Below are 18,720 nucleotides of genomic sequence, written 5' to 3'. Positions count from 1 at the left end.
GGGAAAAGTCACAAAAGCAAGCCAAGGCAGCTGACTTCAGACGGAGACAAAAGTGGGCAGTGTTGGGCATGGCCATGGGGCCAACCACTTAGCTTCCATCAGTTTCACTAGGAACTCTGGGGCCTATCTTGCAGAACCCTCTGAAAAGTAAATGAGAGGGAATATTGTAAATTGAAAGTTCATCTCAGTAGGGAAAAGAAAAATTAGGAATGGGGGATGCTGGCGGAGGTAGAAGGAGGCTTTTCCCCAAAGCCCAGTACTCTCAATTTAATAAAAATCCAAGAGTTTACTCTAAATTGGAAAAAAAAAATTAAGGAGCCTACTATGGCCAGCTCCTGGCAAACACACACATAAACACACACACACATATACACACACATATATATACACACACATATATATATACACACAGAGAGACTTAACACCTCTGGCTCTGCTTCAGTTACACTGAGGTAATTGTATTAATCAGGGTTCTCAAGGAACAGAACTTACAGAGTGAAATATATTTGTGATTTTTTTTCATAAATATATGGCTTACAGGCTGGGGTCCATCTAGTCCAACAAACAGTGGCAACCTACCAACAGGAGGCCCATGAATCCAGTAGCTGTTGGGCCCACCAGGCTGGATGGCTCGTCTTCAGTATATTCCAGAATCCAGAAGTAGGCTCTAATGCCAGTGAAGCAAGAGACCAGCCAACAAGAGCAAGCTTCCTTCTTTCAAGTCCTTTATACAGGCTGCCAGCAGAAGGTGTGGCCCAGATTAAAGGTGGTTCTTCCCATCTCAAAAGGTTCGGACTAAAAGTGCTTCTTCTCACTTCAAATCATTTAAGAAAAAAAAAATCCCTCACAGGTGTGCTGTCACTTTCGCTTTAGTTATTTCCAGATGTAGTCAAGCTGACAACCAAGAACAGCCATCGCATTAATTATAAGGACGGATTGGGAGAATCTTCAATCATTTCTGTTCCATCGAACAGACACCCCCCCACACACACACCCACACACGGAAACAGTTACAAAAGCAGTGATACAGAAATTAATTCAGTAATAAATCCTTGAGCATTTGGAGTATGTCAGGCATTTGCGGGCTCTGGACTTATCAGAACATCAGGCCAGCTTGACCAGAGAGAGACAGTGTAAACAGGAAAACAAACAACTTCAGACAGTGTAGACGCGACAAGCAGGAAGAAGTTTAATTCCTTGTGTTGGGTGAATTAGATCGCTTCATGGGTCCGGAGCGAAAATGAGCAATCTTTGTGGCAGCCCGGCACTGCGGCGTTACTAAAGCACAGCAAAGTATTAAACGGGGGAGGGAAAAAAAAATCATAAGCCACGAACAGGAATCTAAAGCTTGAGGGAGAACCCCAACAGACTTCTACCAAAGCCGCAGCAACGCTGAACGTTTGTATTAGTAAACCAATCAGTTAAGGGCGAGGACACCGTAAAGGGGGGGGGGGGGGGGGGATCACAAGCCACGAACAGGGAGGGATCTAAAGCTTGAGAACCCCAACTGTCTTCTACCAAATTCGCAGCAACGCCGCACGTTCGTGTTGGTAAATTAATGTTACAGGCGAGGACACCGCCCTAAACTACCGGAAACTGCCGGCACCCAGAACACATAATATAACTGAACCGAGCGACTTCAGTTGTTGAGTGGTACACAGCATTCGTCCCCACAGGTTTAGTTGTGTACTGGAGCCCTCTAACCGCCAAAGTAATCAAGTCAGTCATCTCATTTTAGGTAGACAAAGTGCCCGAACAGTCTAGAACAGGGAAGAAACCCGGACAAAAGGCCAACCTCCATTACCCTAGTTTGAAAGTAACTCCTAGGAGCTAAATGGGGTGCGATGAGCTCTACAGCCAACTGCAAACCAGCTCAGACAACCTCAAAACTACAAATGCTTAAAACTGTGAAGTGTACCTTCTCCAAGACCCTTAAAGTTTAGCTTTGGAATAGGAACTAGAAACTAATGCAAGTGGACAAAGCTCTTTCCTGATTTAAGCGGGTGGTTCTGTAAGAGCAAAGGGGGCAGCGAGTGCCTCATCCAGGCAGGCCTCTACTTGGCGCTGGTGTACTTGGTGACCGCCTTGGTGCCCTCCGACACGGCGTGTTTAGCCAGCTCGCCGGGCAGCAGCAGGCGCACTGCCGTCTGGATCTCCCGGGACGTGATAGTAGAGCGTTTGTTGTAATGCGCCAGGCGGGAAGCTTCGCCTGCGATGCGTTCGAAGATGTCATTGACAAACGAGTTCATGATGCCCATGGCTTTGGACGAAATGCCCATGTCGGGGTGTACCTGCTTCAACACTTTGTACACGTAGATGGAGTGAGTAGCTTTCCTTACGACTGCGCTTGCGCTTCTTGCTGTCTTTCTTTTGCGCCTTGGTGACTGGCTTCTTGGAACCTTTCTTGGGAGCCGGGGCGGATTTAGCCGGCTCAGGCATGATTGCAAAACACAGGAGAGTTGCCTAGTAAGTGAGAAAACAAGCTACAATCCAGGCGAACTGAGCCTTTTATAACTACCTTATGTAAATTAGGCCTCAATACTTTTCATTTCCATTGGTTCATGCATGAAACTTGTGTTTTCAGTACAAGCCTACGTAACAAAGACTAAATTTCAGATTTCATTGGATTTCTCTGCGAATAAATTGCAACCAATGAAAACCTGGTTCATGACCCCACCCCTAGGAAAGCGTATAAAGGCCTTAAGACGTTAAAACCTAGTTTTGTAGTAAAGTCTACAAAAGTTAGTTTTACTGTAAAGTCATGTCTGGCCGCGGTAAGCAAGGAGGCAAGGCCCGCGCCAAGGCCAAGTCGCGGTCGTCCCGCGCCGGCCTGCAGTTCCCGGTAGGGCGCGTGCACCGGCTGCTGCGCAAAGGCAACTACGCGGAGCGCGTGGGCGCGGGCGCGCCCGTGTACATGGCGGCCGTGCTGGAGTACCTGACGGCCGAGATCCTGGAGCTGGCGGGCAACGCGGCCCGCGACAACAAGAAGACGCGCATCATCCCGCGCCACCTGCAGCTGGCCATCCGCAACGACGAGGAGCTCAACAAGCTGCTGGGCAAAGTGACGATCGCGCAGGGCGGCGTCCTGCCCAACATCCAGGCCGTACTGCTGCCCAAGAAGACCGAGAGCCACAAGACTAAGAGCAAGTGAAACTGACGTCAGCCCCAAAAAGGCTCTTTTTAGAGCCACCAAGTCTTCATTAAAATGAGCTTATGCGCTAGCTCGTGATCAGCCCTTTTAGTTGACTCTTTGGTGGCTCTTAAAAGAGCCTTTTTGGGTAAGAAGGGATATTGAATGAATTATTTGTTCTTGCCGGGCTTATGGCTCTCTGTTTTCTTTGGTAATAAAACAGCCTGGATATTGGGCAGGACGCCGCCCTGGGCGATGGTGACCCCTCCTAGCAGCTTGTTGAGCTCCTCGTCGTTCCTCACAGCCAGCTGCAAGTGGCGCGGGATGATGCGCGTCTTCTTGTTGTCGCGGGCCGCGTTGCCCGCCAGCTCCAGGATCTCGGCCGTCAGGTACTCCAGCACGGCCGCCATGTACACGGGCGCGCCCGCGCCCACGCGCTCCGCGTAGTTGCCCTTGCGCAGCAGCCGGTGCACGCGCCCCACCGGGAACTGCAGGCCGGCGCGGGACGACCGCGACTTGGCCTTGGCGCGGGCCTTGCCTCCTTGCTTACCGCGACCAGACATTATGGCGGAATAGGCAATAACTGCTGCTTTTTCAAGAAAAGGATAAGGAAAGGTGAAGCAATTTGGGGTAATTTATAAGATCTGTCGGGAGGGGTGAAGGAAAAGTAGTTTGATTGGTTGAAAGCAGAGCTGCCTCCAATAGCCAATGGGAGAGCAGAAGGTAGACTCCGTGCTTTACATCCTGCAGTACCGGAAACGACGGATTTTTTTTTTTCCCAATTTACCAATCGATGAGCGCCACATTAAAGCTCCCTATTTACACCTCAGAATTTTTAAAGGCAGAAGACTTTCGCGGAGCTGTTTATTTTAGTATGGTAACTTAAAGGTTTGTTTTGTTTACCTAGTTCATAGCTGGAAAATCCAAACCACCACCACCACCCTCAAGAGCACAGAAAGGCACTCCCCTCAAAAGTATTGGATTTTTTTCCCCCTGAAGCTTTAAATTACTATTCAAGTCTAACCTTCCCTGTCTCTTATAGGCAGGCTCCTTAAAAGAACTAACGAAACTGCCTCCCTCCCCTTCCTTAGCCTTGTCTGTGGCTCGCCCAATCCCCCATCTCTGCTCTGAATCGTTTGACCAAGGATTAGATGAGTTGCCATTCTTTGACCTCTAGGAGGCGTCTATCGCCACCATACTTGTTCCCCCCAGCTTTCAAGATATCTCCCTCCTTTGATCTCTTCTCCCATTTTCTTTACCCTGCTCCTATTCTCTCCCCTCGTCTAAATTCACGAGTTTATCGGAACTATCCTATCCCCAGCTCTTAACTCTGAGAAAGAAGGCTGGCAAGCTTCCTGCTAATCCAGACTCGTTTACCTCAGACTGCTGTATCAAATCAACGCTTACCAGATATTTAGCCCGTTTGTCTCAATGAGCATCTTATAGCATCTGAACGTGAACTCCGCTTTCCTTTGCCCTCCCCCAAGAATTGCACACACAGAGACTTTCAGGTACCAAGATAGACTCTGATCTTGTCTTTGTCACAACACTGTATCCTGTCATTTACTTCCTTAACATCAATCCACCCTTGTCCACTTCGTTTTCCTCCCTAAGATTCCAGCGACAAGCCGGAATGAATAGTTTTGTCTGCAGACTCTGGCTTGAACAATCGTCCCCATCCCCACCCCTACCCCAGCACTTGTCCTATAAACTCTCTGGAAACCCTCTGTTTCTTCCTTTCTAGTGTCTCCTCCGGCTCCTACCTAGCAAAACCCTTGCCCTTTTCTTGGTAACCCTGTGAAGGCGGTAATGCTTATGAAGAAAACAATAGAGTTCAATTCTGCCATTTTAGCGCTCTTCTAATATTAATTTTCATCCTCTTTTGGGGGGGTTATTTATTTTTATTTTATGTGTGTGGGTGTTTTGTCTGTGCCTGGTGCCAGTGATGGGCAAGGCCTCTAATCTTCCGGAACTAGAATTGCAGACTGCTGTTAGCCATCTTGTGGGTGATGAGCGTGGTACCTAAGTCCTCCGGAAGACTAGGCAGTGTTCTCAATGACTGCTGAGCCACCTCTCCAGCCCCTCACTGGCATTTATTGAATGTGCACCACTGGCCAGTGAAGGATACTGGTCATTAACACTAGTACAAATGAAATGTCTAGAAATGGCAGCAGCCTAGTTAATTATGTGAATTAAGTTTAGTTAATGTTAGCTATATACAGAAATTACTCCTAGGGAAGATGTCACATACTTGGGGAATGACCAAACCTAGTCATAGGGCTTGAGGTCACAAGTCTAACCCCACTGAGGTATGAAGATTGCCAAGAGTTCAAGACTAGCCTGTGCTACACAATTCTTTTTCCCCCCCGGCAAGACATGGCTTCTCTGCATAACAGCTCTGGTTGTCCTGGAACTAGCTCTGTAGACCAGGCTGGCCTCAAACTCACAAAGATCTGCCTGCATCTGCCTTCCAAGTGCTGGGATTAAAGGCATGTGCCACCACTGCCCAGCCACAAAATTTTAAAAAAAAAATCAATGAAGGTGTTTCCTTAGTAAGTGAAATGTACCATAATTCAGAAAATAATCCTAACCCTTTTTTTGATGATTTCATTTCATTTTAGAAAGTGAATGAGTTCACAAAATTCACAGGTGGCATTTATGATGGGAATATGTTGTATTTCTCCAACATTAAGAATATACAGAGAGCCCAGAAAGACAAGTATATGTACTCTCTCATAAGTGGCTTTTAGACATAAAGCAAAGAAAACAAGCCTACAATTCACAATCCCAGAGAACCTAGACAACAATGAGGACCCTAAGAGAGACATGTATGGATTTAATCTACATGGGAAGTAGAAAAAGACAAGATCTCCTGAGTAAATTGAGAGCATGGGGACTATAGGAGAGGGTTGAAGGGGAGGGGAGAGGAAGGGAGGGGAGCAGAGGAAAATGTAGAGATCAATAAATCAATTGAAAATCTAATAAAAAAAGAATATATAGATAGAGCACTCGCTGCTCTTGGAGAAGATTTGGGTTCAGTTCCAAGCACCCACACAGTGACTTGCAACCATGTGAACTCGAGTATCAGGGGATCCACACACCCCTCTTCTGACTGTGGGCACCAAGAAATACATTCAGGCAAACAAAACACTCTACACAATAAACAAATCACGGGGCAGTGGGGTGCATGCCCTTAAGAGGGAGGTGGATCTCAGGATGAGTTTCAGGCCAACCTGGTCTACACAGAGACCTTGTCTCAGAAAAGTGGAACTCAGAGGTTGAGAAAGGAGAGCCTGCTATGGGAATGTACCTAATGCTGGGGTCATGCTTTCTTTCCAAATGGCTCATAAATTTCCGGAGTATTTTGTTAGCATAGAAAACCATTCCACTATGCAAGTTCTAACAGTATCAACTTTTAAGACATTGGGGGCTAAGAACAAAACCTAGATAACAGGGAACACCGCCACAGAGCCCTGGCACCTTATAAGGCCCTGCTTGATGAGCCAGTGAACCCCATTCCTTGGACCTCTGGATTTCTTTTCAGTGACCTGTGTTATGAAGAAGGCTAAAGGGAAAGCCGAACCCAATAAGCCCCGTGCTAGAGGCTACCTACAACATGGGTATAACTTTCTGTTTCACAGATAAAGAAAAAGGGGCTTGGGGATTTAGGCACTTGCTGAAGATCACATTAGTTATTCACTATCCCAAGTTTTTCAGACTCAAAGAGCATGCTCCTCATGGCTTCATAATCTTTCACTCACCAGATCCTGGACATAATGAAGTTGTCAGCGTTACAGCTCGGATGGAAAAGTGTCCTGGCGGCTGAGAGCCCAAGGAATCCCACCCACAAAGTCACACTGCACAACAACCTCACACAAGAGATTTATTGGGAGGAATAAAACCAGAAGGTTGGCTGCCTCTGCTCGGGTGAGAAACAGCAGGAGACTGAATTGGATACAGGGCTTATATGGAGTTTCCTGGGAAGGGGTGGAACTTTTCAGGGTGATGCTTTCCAGGGTGGCGATTGGTGGGATTTAATGTCCAGAGATTGGATTTTTTTTACTCTGTAAAATGGGGGAAGGGTTCAGCAGTTAAGGTAATTAGAGTATTCTGTGGGTGGAACCTGGCAGCTCGAGGTCCTGGGTGCAGAGGGGCTGGCCACTTGTGTGGCTCAAGGGACTTACAGAAGTCACTTGTCCGCCATTACTTTCCTCCTCTGTGAAAGAGAATATTTTGAGACTTTAAATTTCATACAAAACTTTCTTAGATAAGTCTACATAGGCCAGGAGGTATCTGTTTATTGCTCTCTAGAACTCCCTTCCCGGTATTTTAACCCAAGTCTGCCTGGAACATTTGCTAAGTACACAACTGTTCACGAGCTGACGACTGTTTCCTTTGATGCCTCTGGGATTATTTGCCGAAGGCAGCTGAGTTTCTTCCCAGACAATTTAATTAAGCAAACATTTATTTTGTGCTCTACCTTTATTCCAACTGTAGTCCCTTCTCCTCTCCTTCCCCTTCCTTCCCCTCCCTCTCTTCCCCTCCTCTCCCTCCCTACTGCTCGCTAGTCCCTACAGGAGAAGAGCCAGGCCTCTCCATGGCTCTCCTCCCTGAGCCTCCAGGTGCCTGGCTCATGTGCTTCCTCTCCTCTTGGCCCAGCGAGTTCTCGCTTTTCCAATTTCTGCCCCCACATCCTTTGTGAGGGTTTCCCCACTTCCGCAGTGGCAGCATTTGCCCCCGACCTTTTATTGATGCTTTTTCACCTTCAAGTCTTCTCTAGATTTGTGACAATAGTGATTCCTTCTACCCGGCTTACAGTCGGTAGTTAACTATTTGGATATAAATTAATTAAACAATACTTGGAGAGAATTCATGGGTTTTTTTTTTTCCTATGGTATTTGTGTTACTCCACAACACTTTCCAAAAGCCACCACATGCTGGTGGAATGCTCGCCTAGCATGCACAAGGCACTGTGCTGGATCTCCAGCGCACCAAAAAACGGGCATGTGGTTCATTCCTGCAATCCTAGCAAATCAGGAGACGGCAGCGGAAGATCAGGAGTTCAGGGTCATCCTTGGCCAAAGAAGCCCACCTGAGACAGATGAGACTCTTGTCTCTAAAACAGATATTGGAGGTGGGGGCTAATGAAAGTCACCCTGCTCTAAAAAAATCTATAATCATTTAAAGGTTGCTGCGGGGGAGATATTTTCTTCAGTCTGGAGTCACTGATAAGTCTCATTTTCCTGCAAATAACCCCTCACCCACAGTCCTATAGCCAATAGTAATTAAACTCAGTGGGTCACAAAAGAAAAAAAAATATATGAAAAAAATAGTAAGACAGCTTTGAATAAAAATAAACATTTACAAAAGAAAGATTTGAATAAGTTACCTGTGGGCCAATAGGATTGACTCCCCAGGGTGCCTTCTGAAGCAGGGAAATTTCCTCTCTCTTCATGTGGGTACACTTGTGCAAAACTAAGCTGTACAGTTAAGATGTCTAAATTTTGTGTGTGTGACTTATACCTCAAAGAACACAAAAGTTAGTGAACAAATAATGAAATGATGTCACGCCATGGGGTAACAGCGAGTGGCTCACTGGGCCACCCAATCCCCATGTTACAGGTGTTTATTTTGTGTTGTGGCCACACAAAGGAGCCACCATAATTTCTCAGGACCTAATGCCTCAAAAAATTTGGATCTGCCCAAGACAGACCCTTCAACAAACAAGAGATATTATTGCAACTATGATTTTATTGTAAACAAAGATAACAAGCTTACTATATACAGCTTACACTTAATTTTTTTTCTTTTAAAAGGAATGAATAAACAAAAAATAAAAATAACAATTTTTGCTTGTCAAGTTCAGTCTCTTTATGTGTATGTGGTGACCATGAGTAGCCGAGGGCACATATTTGGACATATTTGGTACATCTTTATGTTCTGGTTAACTTACCTTAATATGCTTCTTTTACTCATTTATTTTTATTGAATGACTGGCCATCATACCTTTGCGGTCATCCTAAAAGTTAAGTTTACCTCTTAAAGTGCTAAAACGATCCGTATCTTAAGCCTTCAGACATGAAAAGCACTGTAGAAGCTCCACAAAACTCTTTGCAAATGTAATAATAATGTTGGCCCCTTCCCATCATACTCGGGTTCATTTATCCACCCAATGCAGTTTTTGGTTCTTAATACAGGCCTTACTGTATTGCCCAGTCTTACCCCTGCCTTTCTTACTCATTAGAATCAGAGACAGGTGCTACCATGTCCTAGCCATTCCATCTAATACTTCATACTGAACAGCTGAGTTCACCAAGACCTTGGTCTCACACGTTTAGAATACGGTAAACGCCATGCCCTCTGCCTGGAGGCTTCTTTCCACGGGTTACTTATCTGCGCCCATTCAGATCACTGAATGTCATCTTCTCAGGACCACAGCTTCCCAGTATTCCCCAGCACAGTGGATTAGCAAGTATCCAGGCCATGACCCCTGAGCCTTGATCCCATGACAACCTAGAGTGTGTCAGGCCTTCACTCCTGTTCTTTCCCCCACAGTATGGACAAAGGTTCCTCTTGTCCTCTGCTGCCTCAAACACTCTCCTCACGCACTAGCCAGAGTTGTCACTGAGGCAAATATTTTCTTTTTTTTTTTTTATTTTCTTTCTTTTTGATTCTGTTATGGGTCTGGGGTCATTCAGAGATTGACCAGTCTGAGCGTTAACAGATTTTAACAAAAAAGATTCTTTTATTCAAATATTTGCACCAGGTCTACACCCAGGACTCCAGCCACTTTCGTCAGGGCTTTATAGAAGTTGCAGAGTATTTGTTTAACTATGCAAAGATGTGTTGCCTTTGTTAGACGATGAAAAGATGTGTTGTGCCGGGCGGTGGTGGCACACCCCTTTAATCTCAGCACTCAGAGGCAGAGGCAGGAGGATCTCTGAGTTCAAGGCCAGCCTGGTCTGTAAAAGCTAGTTCCAGGACAGGCACCAAAGCTACAGAGAAACCCTATCTCGAAAAGAAAAGATATGTTACATTTGTTTAACAATGAATAGATGTGTTGCATTTGTTTATGCTGTGGAATATTTGTTTAACTATGAAAAGATGTGTTGATGTTTTACCTTGCCTGCCTAAGGTACCTGACTGGTCTAATAAAAATCTAAATGGCTAATAGCAAAGGAGGAGATATAGGAGAGACTTCTGGATGGGGAGAATAAGTAGGAGGAATTTAGGCTTGGGGGAAGAAAGAAAAAGAGATGCCAGGGAGATAGCAGGGGCCAGCCAGACGAGGAGGGAAGAAGCAGGAAAGTGGAACATGCAGAATGGAAAAAAAGGTAAAAAAAATCCCAAGGCAAAATGCAGATGAATATAAACAGGTTAAATGAAGTTAAAAGAGCTAGTGGGACAAACCTAAGCTAAGACTAAAAATTCATAATTAATAAGTCATCTCCACTTCTTTATTTGGGAGCTGGTTGGCAGCCCAAAGAAAATTTCAACTACATGTATAAGAAAAGAACATAATGTTACATTCTGGTTACATGCAAGCAGAAGGTTGCGTTCTGATTTGCAAAGTCTTGGTTATCTGGAACAAAACAAGCTTTTGTTTACAGAAGCAGAAACCATAGTTAACCTTATTACAAGACCAGACAAATACAGGAACAACCCTTAGCAGCCCTTAACATTTAGAAAGTTCCAATTTTGCTTTATAGGTCTCTTAAGCACAGTAATTTTAAAGCTGGCATCACAATTCTTTTTTGATCATGTGCTTTCTCTTCGTGTGACTTCATACACACCCCACGCACACTCACCTATCCCAGTAATTGTGTTTCATCTTCAACAACCCCTGGCTAAGAGACACCTCCAGTACACTTCCCAAGTGCTAAAATTAGTGGACAAAACTTTAATAAGAAACAAAAGCATTATTTACACTCAAAATATACTGGTCTTTCCTAGCCTAAAAGAGAAGCATCCCAAGATAGTTGATACCTGGGACCTCAGATAATGCGAACCCTCTGTACCCAGTCATCCCTCAAGGGATGGGTTCCAGTGTGGGTACCAACACTGCAGTGGCATATGAAATGGTGTACTATTTTGTCATTTGTTCTGCAGGGCTAGTGGTGAAACCTAGGGCTGGGTGCATAGTAGTGTAGTGTGGCAGTTTCTTCCGTGATGGATACTTTCCATCTTGAAGGGAAACTCTTAAGACAGAAAGTAAACTCAAAATAGCTTCAGGAAGTCCCTAAAGATGACTAGAGTCACCAGGTCCCTCCATCCCTAGGAGTAAACAGTAAAGACTGCAGAGAGTGACTCTCAGAGATGCCCAGCTACGAAACCTGAAACATTAGGCCAGCTGCCTAGAAGAAGTAGAAACCAGCCAAGCTGCCTGGAAGAAGTATAGACAACTGAGTCACCTGGAAAAGATGCTCTCCAACCTCTTTAACTTCCTTCCTATGGACTATGCAGTGTGCTCCAGGTTCCCGGCTTTGTGAGCTGTCACTCATGCTGGAGTGGGCTTGGGTGATGAAGCTCTTTAGTCATTTCTGCTCATGTAAGTAACTCCTCACCCACATTCCTATAAGTAACCCCAATAAAACTCATTGGTTCATCAAGTTGAACTTTGGTGATATCACCACATTGGTCTGTCTTGGGCTCCCTGTCTGGGGTGAGTAGATGCTTGTCTCCCCAGATGGACTGACTAGCTAGTATGAAACCAAAACAGGAGCCACATTGTTATTAAGTCTCCATACTTTATAAGAAAAAGTTTCTGTTTCTTAAGCCTAATGTATCCTGCAAACCATGTTTTTCAACCTGCACTGAACTTGTGACCCCATGATATATACCTACCCCTTTGCCTTCCTAATCTCCTGAACCTGTGATATATGATTGCCTACGAAAATGTATCTGGGAGACACCTTGATAGCTCCCCTTCCATGTGATGTATTCTTGCACACTTCTTTTTGAGACGGTTTCTGCCAGTGCCAGAGGACCAGCAGGTGGCAATTGAAGGTGTCAGCCCACCAGGAGGCAAATCTCTGATGGGTGAATCTTGGATAGGCAAGACCCCAAGACCACAGACTCCAGAGTGTCTTTTGCTTCTGCTGTGCCTTTACATGTTTATCTTTCTCTGGTATCTGGCATGGTGTGAATGGGTGTGGGGAGATCCTCTCTTGATGGAGGACTTTCATTGGTTAATTAATAAAGAAACTGCTTGGCCCAATAGGACAGAAAATTAGGTAGGTGGAGTAAACAGAACAGAATGCTGGGTAGAAGGCAGTGGGGAGACGCTTCAGGCAGTCATCATAAGCAGTCGCCATGCCTCTCCTCTCCGAGATGGATGCAGATTAAGATCTCTCCTGGTAAGCGACCACCTCATGGTGCTACACGGATTACTACATATGGGTTAATTAGCCAATAAGAGGCTGAAACTAATAGGCCAGGCAGTATTTAAAAGAATACAGTTTCTGCGTAATTATTTTGGGTAAAGCTAGCCTGGTGGCGGGACGCAGCCCCACCACACCATCTACACTCACTGCCTGTAATGGAGTCTGTTTATCTCGTGGAAATATCCCATTCTACTGGGCATTTTTACCTGTGGTAAATTATTATGAAGATGATTTTCTCCTGAGCTGTACTATCTCATTGATAACAATAATGTTAGTATAAAGAGAGTTTTGATGATTGAAAATAAATACAGGGGAGTGTCATACGGCTAGGGCCTATGAGTTTCACCTGAGGAGCTGTATAGATGGCAGTTTAGGTTAATATTAAGGAAAAGAGTTGAGTCCTAGGGGCCAGGCTGGGTCGATCTCTTTTCATCTTTATGTTGAAAGATGCATTCATGGGTTTGGGTGTACATCATAGCTGAAACAAAGCCTTAGAGTGACTTCAGGTTAGATTAAGATAGTTTGGACAGGCTCCAAAGCTACACAGAGAAACCCTATATAGAAATATATATATATATATATATATATATATATATATATATATATATATATATATATATATTGATAATAGTTTTGAGGTTAGGGATTAAAAGCAAAGCAGCCCAATTATTACTAGTGACGTACTTTCCTTGAGAGTATTGGTTGGTAATCAAAGATGATGATTATGCTGGATGGTGGTGGCACATGCCTTTAATCCCAGCACTCGGGAGGCAGAGGCAGGCAGAGCTCTGTGAGTTCAAAGCCAGCCTGGTCTACAAGAGCTAGTTCCAGGACAGGCTCCAAAAAACTACAGAGAAACCCTGTCTTGAGGAAAGGAAAGAAGGAAGGAAGGAAGATGATTAATTCCTTGTACCCATTTCTGTCCTCAATCTCCTGCTATAAACACTAATGATGAGTGGGTATGCACACAACAGACTTAAAGTAGAGCTGACTGATTGTTTTTCATCTACAAAATTTGGGTTTGGGGCTGGAGAGATGGCTCAGTGGTTAAGAGCACTGGTTACTCTTCCAGAGAACCTAAGTTCAATTCCCAACAACCACATGGTGCTCACCAACCATCCATAATGAGATCTGGTGCCCTTTTCTGACCTGCAGGTAGAACATATGGGCAGAACACTGTATATGTAATAAATAAATTTTTTAAGAAAAAAAAATTAGGTTTGTGATTCCTTTAAGATTCCTTATAAGAAGTACAAAAAGACAAGATCTCCTGAGTAAATTCGGAGCATGGGGATCATGGGAGAGGACAGAGGGGGAGGGGGAAGGAAGGGAGGAGAATGAAGAAAAAAATATATAGCTCAATAAAACAATATATTAATTAATTAATTTTTAAAAATTCCTTATAAGATTATCTTTCAAGATAAACAATAAGATGATTGGTCCTTTTTTTATAACCAGTAAAAGAATATCTTGCTTGCTTACATTCTGTTAATCTAAACAAGTTGCTTGGGTGTGTATGTGGGTGTAGTGTGGAGCTGTGGGCGGCTTCCCACCGCCCGGCTCCCAGCCACCGGCTAGCTTTACCCGAAATAAGAACACACAAATTGTATTCTTTTAAACACTGCCTGGCCCATTATTTTCAGCCTCTTACTCACATCTTGACTAACCCATATCTAATAATCTGTGTAACACCATGAATGGTGTCTTACCGGGAAAGATTCAGCACATCTGACCTGGTGGCTGGCTTCATCGCATCTCTCTCTCTCAGGAGAGGTATGGCAGTCTGCCTCAGAGAGGAGAGGCGGGGCAATTTTCTGAGCCATCTACCTCACTTCCTTTTTCCTGTTCTGTCTACTCTGCCCACCTAAATGTTGGCCAATCAAATGGGCCAGGCAGTTTCTTTATTAGCCAATGGGAATCCTCCATCATGTGGGTTCCTGGGACAACTTGTTTTTAGCTTGTACTACATAAAATGTTAAATCATGTAAGGGAAGTGAAACCATGTATTCATTGTAATCATTCACTTGAAAAGTAGACTGTACCACACTATAATTTCTATATTGCCTGAAAAAGATTGTTGGGGTATATAAATTGTAGAGGAAAAATAGAATACAGAACACAGAATAAAGGCTACAGAAGAATGAAACCATCCACAGAGTGTGTGAGTGTCCCTTTCCCTTACATCCTCCCTTTAAAAAGGTCTTTTGAACCCTGTGCTGCTGGAAGCTGCCCCCTCAGGCAGCAAAAGGTGTTTCTGTGTAGCCTTGGCTGTTTTGGAACTGCTCTGTAGACCAGACTGCCCTTTAACTCACAGAGATCCACCTGCCTCTACCTCCCAAATGCCAGGATTAAAGGCGTGCACAATAACCACCATCTTTCTGCACTTATTTTTATTGCCTCCCTTCTAACCGCCAATGATCCCTGTAGCTGTTCTCTACCCCACTTATCTGCCCCACAGGCAGCCTTGAGCCCTGAGCCCCCAACTCTTCTGTCCAGGTGCTAACAGCCAAATATCTCGACAACTGTTGTCTGTCAACCTTAACTCTTCCTCATAAAAGGGACCTCAAAAGCCAGGGAAAGACTGTACTCTGAAATCTGGACTTAGGGGGAGGCAGTCATGTGACCAGTCCCTTGTGTACCTTTAAATGGAGCTTGCTTTCATCAGACAGCCGTGTGAAATTGGTTTGTTCTCAAGCCTAACATTATATGTCATCTTAACACAAGCTATAGTCATCAGAGAGGAGGGAGCTTCAGCTGAGAAAATGCCTCGGAAGACTGGGCTACAGGCAAGCAGGTAGGGCATTTTCTTAATTAGTGATTGATGGGGGAGGGCCCAGTCCATTATGGGTGGTGCCATCCTCATGCTGGTGGTCCTGAGTTCAGTAAGAAAGTAGGTTGAGCAAGCCATGAGAAGCAAGCAAGCCAGTAAACAGCGCTCCTCCATGGCCTCTGTGCCAGCTTCTGTCTCCAGGGTCCTGCCCGGTTAGAGTTTCCATCCTGACTTCCTTTGATGAGGAACACTGATGTGGAAGCATAAGCCAAACAAACCCTTTCCTCCCAAGTTACTTGGGTCATGTGTTTCATCACGGCACTAGTAACCTTGTGACAGGAGAAGCCTGTCACAGAGCAGCTAACCAAGCACTTTAAGCTGACCTGTATTACTAACCCTTTTTGTTATTTTTAAGACAGGAGCTCCTTGGTTGCCCAGGCTGGGCTTGAAATCAGTATGTAAGTCAGGCAAGCCTTGAATCTGAGATCCTCCTGCCTCAACCTCTTGAGTGGCTAGGATCCTAGGCCTGAGTCACCAGGCCCAGTTCTCAGATTTGGATGCAATCTGTTTACTTTAAGTCATCTCTAAATTACTTACAATGCCTAATACTACGTAAATGTCATGGAAACTGCTGTTATACTACATAAATGTCATGGAAACTGCTGTTATACTATGTTGCTTGGAGAAGAAAAAAAGTCTGTAACTGGTCAATATGAACGTAGTTTTTAGTTTGTCTGGGTTTTTGTTTGTCTGCTTGTTTGTTTATTTTCAAGACAAAGTCTCTCACTGCCAGGACGCGGTAGCACACGTCTTTAATCCACAGCTGGGAAGGCAGAGGCGGGTTGATCTCTGTTCAAGACCAGCCTGGTCTACTTAGCAAATTCCAGGACAGTCAAGGTTACAGAGAGGGAAAAAAAGTCTCTCACTGTCTCACTGTATAGCCCTGGCTGGCCTGGAACTTGTAACATAGATCAGAGTAACTGGCCCTGAACTAACAGAGATCTACCTGCCTCTGCCTACCCAGTGCTGGCATTAAAGGTATGCCACCATACCCAGCTTTATACACACACACACACACACACACACACACAAATTGCCAATGGACTTAAGTCTGGTGAAGGCCAGTTCTCAAAGATGACGCTGTCCAGATATCTTTGCAGAAGGGATAAGGAAGTAGCCTTGCATCCTCAAGCCCATTTCTAAGGCACTAGTCCATTCTGAGAGCAATGCCATCTTGGCCTCACCATTCCTAAAGTCCCACCCCGGGTCACTACTATAACAAGCATTATGATCCCACACGAGTGTTGAGGGCACAGTCAAAGCATAGCAAACAGGTGAGAGGTAACCCAGACCACCAACTGGTATTAGATGGGCAGGCTGTATGAATCTTCAGTGCGGAAGCTGCTATAACAGTATTTTAGGATGGCACCTGGTTCTTAGAGGACAAGTGGGTATATTTACAGCAGTTACAGGTGAAATAGTTTACACCCAGAGGTTGGAGACGTGGATGACTCAGTAGTTAAGAGTTAGTACTGCTCTTGCGAAGGACCTGGGTTTAGTGGCCAGCACACACGTTAGCTTGCAAGATTCCACCAGCTTCTCTTAGGCTTCTCAGGCACCAGGCACTTACACGTATTCAGCAAACACTTGTACACATAAATTAAAAAAAAAAAAAAAACAACTTTTTTTGCAATTGAAGTGATTCAGCAAAAATAATTATTTTATTATCATAATACACACATTCAAAGAGAGATGTGAAACAATTCTAGCAAAATGTTGCTGGTAAAAAAACAAGGTGTGGTGCTATAAACCCAGCACTTAAAAGGCAGAGGCAGGAGGACGTCTGTGAATTCAAGGCCAGCCTGGTCTACACACTGAGTTCCAGGCCAGTCAAGACTTCACAGTGAGACTGTCTCCAAAGCGTGGGGATAAAAGACCAGTGGATCTAGGTAAAAGCAAGATATATTGTCTGCTACTATGCCAACACTGTAATTTTTCTGAAAGTTTTAAATGTATCAGAAGCTAGGGAAAATGCCATTACATGTTAAATATCGTGAGTCTAACAATCAGCATTATGATTGTATAGCAGAATGTTCATGCCCTCAGGACACCCAGGCTAGACCACATCAGGTCTGTAAAATTTATTTTCTAATGACTTCAGCAAAACAAATTTAAAAAAACATGTCTGAGGTGTACCTAAAGTACTTAAACATGTAAATGCATGTGTACGTATACAAATGTAAGAAACGGCGAGCCTAAGGCCGCATAGTGGCTCTGAGCATAGGGGCACATGCCTGTCAACCCAGTCCAAGGAAGGTGAGGAAGGAGATTGTGAGTTTGAACCCAGCCAACCTATGGTTATTTTATCAGTATCAGGGTCCAGGCCCCCAGCACACCCAGCTCAGACTGCACAGAAATCCACAAAACAAACAAAACAACAACAAAAAGCAAATCTAGTAAAAAAGGAGAAGGCATGGAAACCAGGGCTGGAAAGCAGACTGATCCAGGGTTTTCTCTGAGGCCCAGATGAAAGGACAAAGGGAACAGTAGTTGTGTTGCCGAGGGGCAGACTTGGCAAGGTCTGAGTTTCAGTTCCTGGGGAAAACGGCTCCTCTCACCCCCACCCCACCAAGAGCTGTGGTTACCAGTCATGAGGCAGATGTGTCTGAAGTATCCTATGTTCTTTAGCCAACGTTGTCTGACTTAGCTCTCTGCTGGCCTTGGCCATTTTCTTCTGCAAACAGATGCTGTATTTCTTAATGAACTGGCTTGGCATAAGACCTACCTGGTCTGTGTACGACCACCTAATCCTAGCTTTCTGTGTTCCTTATCTTCCCATCTCCTGACCCTCCCCCTTAGGACTCACACCTCCCTCTCCCTACCCTCTCTCTCATCTGTTTTTGTTTTTTTTTTTTATCATTATTAGGTGTCTGGGGCGGGTGTATGTAAATGAAGGTGCCTGCAAAGGCCAGAAGCAGCCTGCTGTGGGCTGGGTACAGGACCAGGTAGGTCCCCTGGAAGAGCAGAAAGTGCTCTTAACCACTGAGCTGCTTTCCAGGCCTAGGACTAAAATTTTTCAAAATGGAAAATATATATATGTGCTAAATATATATATATGTGTGTGTGTGTGTGCGCTGAATATTATTATATATTTATTATTATATATTTATTATATAAATAATTCATTTATAATATAATTTATTATATATTTATTTTATAATATAATTTATTTATAATATAATTTATCATATGTTTATTATACGATATAATTTATTTATTATGTAATATAATTTATACATAAATATTATGTATTTTTATGTATTTATTATGTAAATTTTATATTTATTTGTTATATGAATATTATGTATTTGATATATTATTAAATATGTGCTAAATATTATATATTTTATGTCATCTATTTATGTCATATGTATAAC

At 44.1% G+C, this 18,720-nt stretch overlaps 2 protein-coding genes and 1 pseudogene across 2 annotated transcripts; 1 reads left to right on the top strand and 2 right to left on the bottom strand.

The window, feature by feature from the left end:
• Positions 1-501: 501 nt before the first annotated feature.
• LOC119800832 lies at positions 502-2,528 on the bottom strand (annotated as a pseudogene).
• A 215-nt stretch (positions 2,529-2,743) lies between these two features.
• Positions 2,744-3,193, top strand: LOC119800848 (histone H2A type 2-C). Its single transcript, XM_038311160.1, has one exon. The coding sequence runs from the start codon at positions 2,762-2,764 to the stop codon at positions 3,149-3,151; it is 390 nt and encodes a 129-aa protein (XP_038167088.1). The 5' UTR covers positions 2,744-2,761; the 3' UTR covers positions 3,152-3,193.
• Positions 3,194-3,300: 107 nt separating this feature from the next.
• Positions 3,301-3,714, bottom strand: LOC119800816 (histone H2A type 2-B). The gene has a single exon (XM_038311104.1). The coding sequence runs from the start codon at positions 3,691-3,693 to the stop codon at positions 3,301-3,303; it is 393 nt and encodes a 130-aa protein (XP_038167032.1). The 5' UTR covers positions 3,694-3,714.
• Between the last annotated feature and the right edge of the window lie 15,006 nt (positions 3,715-18,720).

The sequence above is a fragment of the Arvicola amphibius genome, chromosome 14 (genome assembly GCF_903992535.2).
Source record: "Arvicola amphibius chromosome 14, mArvAmp1.2, whole genome shotgun sequence".
In the NCBI taxonomy this organism is placed as follows: domain Eukaryota; kingdom Metazoa; phylum Chordata; class Mammalia; order Rodentia; family Cricetidae; genus Arvicola; species Arvicola amphibius.
Note: the sequence above shows the minus strand (reverse complement) of the source record. Positions and strands in the feature narration are given on the sequence as shown.

Coding starts and splice junctions, on each gene's coding strand:
- LOC119800848 (XM_038311160.1), top strand. CDS start 2,762: ATGTCTGGCCGCGGTAAGCAAGGAGGCAAGGCCCGCGCCAAGGCCAAG.
- LOC119800816 (XM_038311104.1), bottom strand. CDS start 3,693: ATGTCTGGTCGCGGTAAGCAAGGAGGCAAGGCCCGCGCCAAGGCCAAG.